This window comes from Varroa jacobsoni, unplaced genomic scaffold, assembly GCF_002532875.2.
Source record: "Varroa jacobsoni isolate VJ856 unplaced genomic scaffold, vjacob_1.0 scaffold_454, whole genome shotgun sequence".
Classification (NCBI taxonomy): Eukaryota; Metazoa; Arthropoda; class Arachnida; order Mesostigmata; family Varroidae; genus Varroa; species Varroa jacobsoni.
The window spans coordinates 369945-381450 of record NW_019213356.1 but is presented as its reverse complement, the minus strand read 5'-3'; the positions used below and the strand labels follow the sequence as shown (position 1 = coordinate 381450).

The following is an 11506-nucleotide window of genomic DNA, read 5'->3' as shown; positions in this document are numbered from 1 at the left end:
GAAATTCTTACTCTCACGTTTTCATCTGGTTATGAATTGTTTACTAAATAGGTAAAAGCTGTCGTTGTGCTTACGGGTGCGTGAAGATTCGAATTATACTTTACGTGCGAAACATACGAATGATCTGAACTGATCGCAGTGTGGGACGCATGACGAAATGATTTTCGGCAACAACATTCTCGTATTCATCTGTTTTTTTGGTTTATAACATATTAGAATTTAAAATATTAAGTACACATTCAGTTGAGCCGCTGCAAGTGACAATATACATTTAAAATGTTTAAGGAATACTTTTGCTGTTTTAGTATATTTTGTCCTATATGTAAGCAAATATGTGATTATATACAGCCTTCTGATTATTGGGACCTGGATTTTACGGTTTTATAGAGCTGTGTTAGGCGTTTGCAACTAAATGAAAAAAATGTACATTCCCCATGCATTCCCTCATTATGGCCTAACAATAATTAATAAATACATTTTCGGTTTTCTGGAAATAAAATGAGTTTTATTAGAAGAATCGATTTCTCGAAAAATATTCCTTAATAGTGATCTTGTCGTAAGTTTCTTTTGTAAATCGCACTAGAAATACAGTTCTTTTCTTTTCTAGTCTTAATATTATAAAAAAGAAAAAAATTCAATTTTGCATCTTCGCTAATTTCATTGATCATTGGCTCGAAGTAGAAAGAGTAGACATCAAAATTTAGAAAAGAAACCCTATTAGTGCGTCAGAAATTTCCAGTGGTCCTATGGATGATTGTCATCAGAGGTAGGTACGAAGCACAAAACCACGTATTTTAAGGAACCCAAGGCATCGAATTCATCATACGGTAGCGGTTGATCTAAAGAGTAGGGTTTTACTTGTTAACAAAATTATACCTAGTAAAATAGAAAGCTTTTAGTGTGCCCGTGTCGTCTGCAGTTGTCAAACTGAGAAGAAAATGTACATTATACAAAGGAGTCTTTCCTTTGTAACTACTTGTTGCCTGCATCACGTTGAGTAGTACATAATACATGCCCTACAGGCTTTTTGTGATCTGAGAAAAATGAATATACGGAATTTACCGTGACATTCAGATGACCAACAACAGAATCAGTAAAAGTCCATAATAATAGACGTGTTATACGACAAAGCTCCACAAATTTTTTCGAGAATTTTACACCGAACTGCTTAACCAAATTTTTGGGTGCTCCAGGGGATCAAAAACTTCTAGCAATTTAGCCCGGCCCAAGCGAGGAATTAGTAAGCAAAGCGTAGATCGTTGCAGAAGTTTCGGCGTAGTGCTCCCAGGGTACGATCAAGGAATCGACGTCAAAATACGCATTTCTACATCGTTACATATGCAATAGATACGGTAATCAAACTGTTACGTTTGTATTACGTTTTTATGTGAAAGGGCTTTTAAGCAAACTTCTATTTTGGAATAGATCTCAGGCGTAATTCAAGTGCGTACCTCAATAACGTGTGACCGACGCATTTTAACGCTGAAATACAGGTATATAGGCTTATTTTGCCTGTATTAGTACACACAAAATTTCATTCAATAAGAACAAGTATTCCATCTGTCATTTCAGATTAGAAAGAAACGATTTGCCATACACTAAGTTACTTTCCTCGAGAACAAAAACGAGAAAAATCTTTCGTATATTATTCAGATCATATTGCATATAAACAGTATTCGTATAATTCAAAATATATGGGCAAATTATAATTAAAACGTTTGTTTTATTCGCTGTATTTACTATAAGATACTTCGAAAATCGGACTAGGCACATCCCGCCGGATGGTCTCTATATGATACACACCCGTCGGGAAATAATGGCAAGAGTGTCCGGATGTTCTTTGATTAGCGAAACAGCAGCCTTTTTGGAGTGAAAATGTGGTTTTGCGTTCTACATAAGTCGTAAATAACGATTTGAAACAGAGCTTTGATCTTAACTTTTCCGCTGGTTTGCGGCGTGCTTGAAGTTCAAGATATTTGTCCGCTTGAACAAAAATGCACAGAGACCTTTACAAAGCCTTTAATCCCATATATAATAACACGTCGACAAAAAAATGTTTTTTATCATGAATCTCTTCTCTAGACTATTTCAGTTAAATTTTTCTTTTCAAATTCGACGTTACTACCTAGTATACTTGTTAAAATATTAAATAAAATAAATAAAATATAAAAAAATGTTTTTTCTTATTTCTTAACATTCTAATATAACTTTATTGCGACACACAAGACTTACCCTTTGCATCGGTCTAAGTCATTCCAGACATTACTGCACAGAAACATTAGCAACTCTCCTATATTTACAATATTTTAATCACGCTAGAATTCAGCTTCAGCTAACAAACCACTTTTAAATACGACATTTCATGTTTGTACAACAAAAAATACTCTACATATCTGCTTTGGTTTTAAGAAGTTGATTTTTTCATAATAAAAGTAATTTACGCTGAAGTGTTTCGCAAAGCATGAATCTAGTTTCGGGTAGGAAATAAAGTGGGCAGCATCGTTACCGCCATACAGTCTTTTTTTTATATTTATAGAGTGATAATCAACTCAATATATATAGAAAAAATGCCATCAAAGTACATGAAAATCATAAGAATCTACTTGTTTTGGTCTAGTGATAATGCACGCGGTATATTGATGGCATGAAATTTGGCTTTACTCTACACACATTAGACGTAAGTTCCTTTTTTTCAGGTTTTGTTATGTTCTACCCTAGATAATCAGCCTGGACAGAATAATTGCACGCGTCTATCAACAATGAGCATACAGGTAAATACTTTATAAGAACGAGTATCCACCGAATGGATTAAAAGTATTATTGGAAATCATTAGGAAACGATGTGAGAAGCAATCGAGGGAAACAAGTTGCGACAGAGTTGATTTGCAGGCACCAAAGCGGTTGCTCCGACTCCTCTGAGTGCTTTCGTTGTTGAGGCGTTTGTTATATGAAAGTACTAATGTGAATTACAGCGGAGTACTTTACATGCTGATTCATAGCCTAAAAGACAGGCAGCATTGGCAGGGAATGCCCGCAGGACAACGAGCGTCAGACCCTTGTAAAAGGCTCGAATGCCTTCGTGTCGTAGGGTATCCCAGAGCACGTGAAACACTTTGGTCCTGTATCATAAAAACGATTCAACACACGGTTAGATTTTATCTCCACGCAGCTCTAACGTAGTTGTCTACTATATTTAGGGATCCTTGAAAATGTCTAGGTTTGAAATCCCTATACAAACATACTGTTTCGTGCTGGAAATCTCGAATGGAATCTCAAACGTAAAACGAAAAATCTGTAAAAAGCGGAAAAACCAATATTCATCTATGAACTAGAAGGCGCTAATACCAGGCCCAATAAATCCAGTGTAACGTAAAGAGGTAGAGTAATTATTGGTCGAATAAAGGATTCAGTACTTCTAGTAGTAGTAGAATAATCGGGGCCATTCAAAGAGTTTGGTCTACTTTGTAATAATAAATAATATAGGTTATATTAGCCTCCCCGTTAGTTCTAGACGTTTGCTCAATTTATCAAAGACATCTAACGATTTCTGTAATTATCAAAGCTCACATTCAAAGAAATTACATGAAATTATGTGAAGCGTCAGCACTTTCGGTTATTTTAATTACCCCTTCTCTTTCTAGAATCCAAAGAAATTTGCAACTCTGCATTAGCATTGCTAAACATGTTGCATGGGATGGTGCACGGGAATATGGGGTTTTTGTAATTGGGTGTGCACCACATTGGACCTGAAACCAGACAGAAGTTAGGCATAATCGTAGTTCAAAGGAATACTAAAACGTACTTCGTGCACGATGTCATCACACGGGACTTGACAAAATCCACGGGCAAGGTTATAACCCACGACATGGCACCAGCCAGCCCTCCAGCCAAAAGTACCCTAGCAATATAGCCCCTTTCAGGTATATGTTCGCCTTTCACGGCTTCGTACGTGGAAAAGTATACAGCCGCAGCAGGTATCTCCAACAGAACCGCAACACCGCCTCCCTTGTATAAATTCGTTATTCCTCCTGACGAGTACAGTTTCCATAAACAATCAATAGGACCGTTAAATTTCTGCGCTCCTGGCTGGCTTTGTATCTGCAGCAAACATTTAGTACGGTCCGTAGGAATGGTGACGGGCGTCATGAACACAGCCGCAGTCATCGCCGCGCGGATTGTCTGGCTGTATGTTAACGGCTCATTGTCGACCTGGGTGAACGGTACTCAGTCAAGATGAATAATACTCGGTATCACAGTGGCTAGTCTCAAGGTGAGGTAAACGTTTATTAATCGACAATTTACAGTGACTTGGTCGATTCGTCTTTTAAGTAGACACACTCTTTGATAAATACATACTATGAAACGCAATACAGATTCGACGTCTGCTGGCGATCAAAAGAGTACAACAAAAAAATGCTGCAACGTGGCAAACCATATTAATGAGCAAAGAATAGCTATTTTTTATCAAATCACTTTGGCCATAACTGTTTCTTAATCTTATAAAATGCAGGTGATGCTAACTAACGATATAATAAAGCCGTTTTAACAGCCACCCGCACGAGCAAACCCATTATTCAATGTTTCGAAATTTGGCCGGTAACTAGTCCAGTCTGCTAAAAACATATGAGGTAAAACCACTTAAGATTTTAGAAGAAAAAACATTCCAGTCTTGCAAATCAAGGCTCAATGGTCAAGTCATTATCCTTCGAAAGTAACGGCGGCTTGGAAACTCATCGGAGATCGGTGAAGGCATTTGGCAAGGAGGTCGTAAGCAAAAATACAATAGGAATGGAAACTTGAGTGCTGAAGATCAGCGGCGAGGTAACCAAAAGTTGAAACCCGAAGGACAAAAACGCATTGCCACAATCTGGAAAGCTCTTCACGAAAGCAAGCCTTGGTGTTTAAGAGCCCTGTCGGCCAAAACTGCCATTTCGCACGCAACGTGTTACAGAGTTATAACCAAAACACTAAGAATGTGGCAACAGAGTAAAATATGGGTCCCCGGAAAATTAACCCATAGGCCATCTGAAAATGCATGCAATTTCCAGAAGTTCATTAACGAAAGATTTGCCTGGAATATACTATTGTTATCGATTAGGCATGACTCAACCTCTACTAGCCAAAAAGGTATCAAGCGAAAGAATGGCGTCACTTAGGAGAAAAATCGGATTAGTAGCATTTCTGAGTAGGTTCGGACGTAAGCTGTCGGTAGTAGCATCTACTACTATGAGATATTCGTTGAAAATGAAACAATGAATACAACCTGCTATTTCGAATTCCTCAAAGGACTCATAGGTTGTTGGCATGACGACCGAACGCACGCAGTCTGGCTACTTGATGACCACGTCAGCCCTCATCGCTATATCTTACTTCCTGAATTAAGGAAGGAAATACCCGACGTGGGCTTCGACGCGTTCATTCTCCCGATCTAAGCAAATGTGACTACAGAGGCTGCCCCGAAAAGGGCAATTGTAGGGCATGCATACTCCATTATCGATTTATTTCGAGAAACCGTGAACAACGATTTTACATATGGGAACGCGAATAATAGGTACATAGCTGCTCATAGGTTGTTCCTTGTTAATTTCAAAGTCTGTCGGATTTGCTTGAATAGCGACATATCTGTGGATTGTGCCGTACCTTCTGCACTAAAATTTCAAGAATCGCAAAAAGACAAGATACACCAACGCGTACCACTTGCGTTTCATTGGGCCTAGATACGTCTCTACGTTTGACTAGATTTAGCGCAATGCATCTAATGATGTGTGCAGTCACTCTAAAAAACCGGCTTTGATGCTGCACCTGACGCGGTACTTCTTCCACCTTTCACTACTGGTGCAATATAGACAATATCTTTTCGGTGTACGGATTTCTTAGCAAAAAAAAATATTGGTACTAGGCAAATCGTGAGTTAAAATGGGTTAGTTTAGGACTTGGAACTTTCGATCAGGTTAGTGTGGCTATTTACTTCTGGCAATTGCCGTGCAATCTGCCAATAGCTTTAATGACATAGCAGTCTATAAAAAGGCAAAAGGGTGCTTGTAGGTGGTACTTCGATCTGGCGCAATTATCCAACATGCTGATGCAAAAGTGCAGCGGCGTCTGACTTGCAGACTGAGGCTGCTTAGAACTGCTTCTCTGGCAGGTTATCTATGGTTTAAGAAAGCTGAGATATGGTGAAGGTTATCTCTAATTGAGGACAACAAAAACAACAACGAATCTAAGGTTCGTTAGTAATCTGCTTCACGAAGTACAACCCCGGCAAAAACAAAGTGGTTCGTCTTACCATGGACCCATTTCTACCTGTGGTTAACTCAACAGGATGTGGGATCAATAGACAGTGAAAACAGAAGTGTCATACTACATCTACGGGAGTTGCCCCACAGACAGGGCTTTGTTGTACGTTGTATGTTACAGCGATCAGTTGGCAGCGTTTGCAGGAATAAAATAGGACAGACCATTACATGGTAATAGCACGACACAAGTCACGCCGCAGAAGCATAGTATCAGCAAAAAACAGCTCTCTAACGATTTGGCGTAGTGCCCACTCACGGGCGGGCGGGCGGGCGGGCAAGTACACGCAGAGATGAAAAGAAATACACACAGCGCGATGGCAGGCCTACAGCAAACTCCAGTCCAGGTAAATGAAGGCAAAAACAAACGGACAACGCACAACTTTAAGGGGCGGTCGAAAGTCAAGTCTGAGCTAAGCAAACGGAAACTCAGGCCAAAAACATACTAAAATGGTATACCAATATCGAAGGTTTAGAAATAACCAAGCAGATATAGAAACCAATACGAGGGCATTGAAATTGGAAAAATGAATGCAGAGATCAAGATTAGGATAAACTGCAGCGTGCACAAATCCTTCTGGCCTGAGACTGTGATCAAGCGATAAGGAAAGATATAGCATGTGTAATTGTTACATGGCCTATTACTGTGTGTATTATATGATCTTAGTTAACGCTATACAATTAATATATATATAGATATATATATATTAATCACCTTGCTGACTTGAGTGACGCAGGACGCTAACGTTGAACCAAGGTTAGCGCTGGGATAAAATGAGGCTGTTAGTGCGATCAGGATACCTATAGTTATACCACAGCATTAATATTTTACCTTGAATTGGGACTTTAAAACGCAGCTCTTTCACCGTTTTTCATATTTGTCTTTCAGCAAATTGGAGACGCCTTTGAAACAATTTAGAACAACGTTCCTTGTAGCTAAAAGGATGCTCAAAAAAATTTTTGGAAAATCTAATTGTTTAAAATTAAATTTACGATCAAAATGATGGATTTTAGTGTTTCTCTAAGTTATCAAGATCACCTGAAGTTATTTTTGAAAAAAAATTTAGTATAAATGTGAAATGAACAAATACCTGTTAGCTACAGGATCGTTAAAGAAACTCCAAAAAGATGGATAGCCATTGCTTTCTTAGAGATCTAATAGAAATTATGACGCTCATAACTCGTGCTTCTCTGTACAACTTTCGAAAAGCTTCCAACAGTGTAATAATTAATAATTCGGTGATGAGTACCTCCTGCTTAAAGCGTGTCCAGAATTGCCCTGCTAAGCCAACCTTGGCCTTCACGAGTGAAACAAGATAAAGTATTGTTCTATAGAATCAGATTTTAACCTATATGGTTTTCGGCCATATTACGCTACAGAGCGTGCCGATATTCTTGTCGTTACAAGCGGAGTTGCAATCGGACAAAAAATTCCAGGACTTAACTTTAGACCTTTTTTGAGTCTTGTCTTGCATTAGATTGTAATTTCGGTTTATGACTGGGACTGATTATTATTAGTCTTGCATTTCAAGCTGATTCATGTGGTTGTATTGCACTGGAAGGAAAAGAATACCTGTTGTAAGCGTTTTCCAAAAGAATAGCCTAGAAAGTACATGGAGTTTGAGAGAGTAACACTACTTAATGGAGCCGCCATCCCTCGGTAGAAGGCTTTGAAACCTCCTTCAGCAAATGTCTTTTTAGCACAGTCCAGAGCCCCGCTATAAACTGGAAGTTCCCCGGGCCTTGGTGGCGGCATGGCTTGCATCCGGACCTGCACTCAGTTAAATCGTACTTCGCTGTTAAATCTCATTGTTTAATGTCAGATGTCTCGCAATTGTGGTAATGATATCCTTATAGTAGGGAAAATCGCAGTGGTCGTTTGCCAATGTATAATCATACTAATAAAATCTGTTTCATTATGCGTGCGAAAAGAAAGGTCTTTCAAAGGTTACTGATGCAATATCAAAGACTGGAGTTACCGCCAGGGGAATATAATGGACCCGCAATTGTATTGAACATAGCTGAGAAAGCAAAACCAGGAACAATCAGTAAAAAACGTAAATAGAATAATTTATCAAATGATAGTGCAGTACGTAGATGAGCTAAATGGTCGATGGTACCTGCACTGATAGCATATTAGTACGTTATTATTGTTATTAAATGTGCATCTAGTCAGCACATTGGCGCGTAGCTGCACGGGAAGACACCCTAAACAGGAATTAGTTTATGCTCGGGATCACTATGCCTAACTGTTCATCTGGGAAAAATCTTGTCCTCAAAGTACGCATCGCCGAAACGTCTATTTGAAGATAGGCACCTCAAGTAAGCATAGGGGTATGTTGCTGTTGAATAATACTAAGCTCACTAGGGTTTTAACGGTCGAAAGTTAGGTACCTTGATTGTGTCCAGTGGGTGCCCCGTGGCAATAAGGCACATTCCAGCAAAGCCTCCTGCTAAGAATATTCGACAATAATATCCTAGTGAATCTTTGGCTGTCTCAGTAGGTTCTGACGGAGAAATTGAGGAAACTAGCTCCGTGGGTATAACTAATCCGGTTGGGGCCTTTCGTATATTTTTTTTAATGCGGTGCTTCCTGTTGCAATCGCACGCGGATTGCACGTTTTTCGTTATGTCTGGTCCATCCATTGGTATGAACGATTTTGCCTTTAGCACTCATTCCATTTGATGCTGCGTTGTCTCTTAGAAAGAAGGTGGCAATGGATTGTTTAGTAAAAAGAATCCCACATAACTGTATCCCTGTTTTTCCTCTGCTTAAGAGAGACCTTACGGCCTATACAGAAGCTCGAATGAATACGCAGATTAACTACTAAGCCTAATCGGGCTTTTTTGTCTACGATTGACGCATTACTAATTGTTATTAATTTTACATGTTATGCCCCACAGCTTCGTGTCGTTTAGTCATTTCGTTGATGCTAAGAATTTGCCGATGTTCAATAATTTGGTAATGGCCTATATGCAATGACCTTTTTTCCATGCGGCATTCGTTTTTGTACTGGTTCCTAACAACTATATTTATATTGGACAAATACGTTCGATACATATGTAGCCAGGCCACGTCGAGTTAGGTCATGCTTATGCTAAAATGATAATTTTTAGGCCAGTCCATTCTCGTGTGTTCAGAGACGTGGGTTTTAAGGTCAGTTTGTTATAAAGCAAACAGAATGAAACCCAGCCTCATTTGCTATTTGTTTATGGCAATAAGTCGTTTGTTCTTTTTGAAGCAGCCAAGATTGCCGATGATAAGTATATTTAGAGTAAGTCGATAATTCATAGGCCCACGTACATAGTGCTTCCAAATAAGTAGAGAAGTAACCAACGTGTCGGTACTTTGTGGCTTTATGATGCCTATAAGCTGTATCTCCTACGCTAAATGAGTACAGTCTGTCTTGTAGAGATTATTCGAACCTTAAAGTTTTTGATCTCCTATGGGCATATTTAATGAGTGCTTAATTACAAACGAAAAACTAGCACATCGTTATGTATCGTAGCTGACCTCTCTGCTCGACTCTTTAAGACTGCATCTATATTTTCAAGCTGATACAAAAATGGCTTCCGTTTAAGCTTCGTTTGACCTATTTCAGCACAGTGATAAGTACTGTCCTAGTACAGTAAATGCTGAAAGTGGGTCAGCGGTCACTTTTTTCTTCTATATAACGCCTGGTGACGAGTCTTCAATGAGAAAAGACTGCACCCTTGCCTGTGGCCCCGCAATGTCTGTACCCTGACCGCTACGCTCAATGAGATATGGCCTTAAAGAAAATCCATCTACCGGCGAGAAGAGCGAATCATTCATATACATTATAGGTGGCGTAGGGCCTCGGCTGCCCTCGCTGTGTTCCCAGCGGTAGTTCTCAGCGGCAGCCGACGAACTTCACTCGCTGTTTGCTTAAGCAGTAGACTTGGTAAGCTTGGCCTGTTAACTGAGGCAGGAACGACAACTAACTTGCGTAAACTGGGTCAAACCCAATGAAAGTGACCACTGTAATATACAGTCATAAATAGCGGTGATGATAATGGCACATTGAGAAACGGAAAGGAAGACCCGGAACAATGAAGGCCTACTGTTAGAAAAGCATGAGGTTAACAACCGTCTAATAGGTGCGTGACCCGTATGGAAATTAAATACAGGTAAACAGTAACACAGGCGTTTTGCGAGACTGCTAATAAAGTGCGTTTTTCTTTCATGTAATCTATCGTATTTTAAAATAGGGTAAAATTTTGTATGCATTTAAAGCCATGCTCTACGTAGTAATTGAAAGTTATACTGGAATTCAAATATGTATATTAATGATGTTTCTGCTGTTACTGGTCATGTAAGTGCTAGAATGATGTTAGATAGGCCAGGGCTACACGCTCTATCCGAATAAGCTTCTCCAATAATAGGATCAACAAGAACAGAATTCCCGCACGTAATTATTTCCTATGATAAATTAGTGACACATTTTCACACAGTGTACTAGCATATTGTCATAAGGCGAGATATAAACAAGCAACGCCAGAGCTTGCCCAGCCTTCGACTAATAGAGTTAGAATTAGTGGTAGGTTCTTCATAGTAAACGCATTTATCAAATAAAACAGCACCGTTGAACCATGTAAGCTTATCAAATGCCTATATAAAGGGTTACCCATATCAGCGTTTACGTATTTAATGACAGCCACGGCTTGAAGTAATTTCGCGTCCTTAAGCAGCCATAAGAAAGGAAGCTTCGAGGTACTCAAAAGGTCCTAACTCGCTTCGTCCACATTTTAATAATATAATTTCAAGACCGTTCTCAAATGACCTTCTCAAGCATAAGCCTAAAGATTTTTCTTCAGTCGGCCCTCAGGTTCCCTTGACTATAAGTGTCTCACGGCTTCCGGCTCTTGACCCTCTTAAGACCCTGCTGTAGAGCCTTTGGTGAGCTGTAAGTTACTTTTGTGAATTATTCGTCCTTTCACCCGCTTTAAGAGGACCGCATGTTAAAAAATTTGTGACCTGTGCTCCTTACCTGATCATTATTTCGTACGTAAACCCATATTTCCTGTATCATTCGTTCGTGCACATTAATGGGCTTTGAATGACTTTTTGACTTCCACTTTTTTTTGCCTTTCCTCCGAATCCCAGGAAATCGTGCGTCAATAGATTTGTAACTTGCACACGAGTTCCTCATTGTGTGGAGGTTTCTTCTTTTGTGGGAAGAACCTTTGCGAAA

General features: G+C 39.4%; 1 protein-coding gene across 1 annotated transcript; it reads right to left on the bottom strand.

Annotated features, from left to right (window-relative positions):
* Positions 1 to 2751: 2751 nt before the first annotated feature.
* LOC111260581 (mitochondrial carnitine/acylcarnitine carrier protein) lies at positions 2752 to 9011 on the bottom strand. Its single transcript, XM_022833455.2, has 4 exons — positions 8688 to 9011; positions 7867 to 8064; positions 3803 to 4209; positions 2752 to 3119 (listed from the first exon to the last, which is right to left on the bottom strand). Exons 1-4 carry the CDS (start codon positions 8937 to 8939, stop codon positions 2957 to 2959), a joined length of 1020 nt encoding a protein of 339 aa, XP_022689190.2. The 5' UTR covers positions 8940 to 9011; the 3' UTR covers positions 2752 to 2956.
* Positions 9012 to 11506: the final 2495 nt, after the last annotated feature.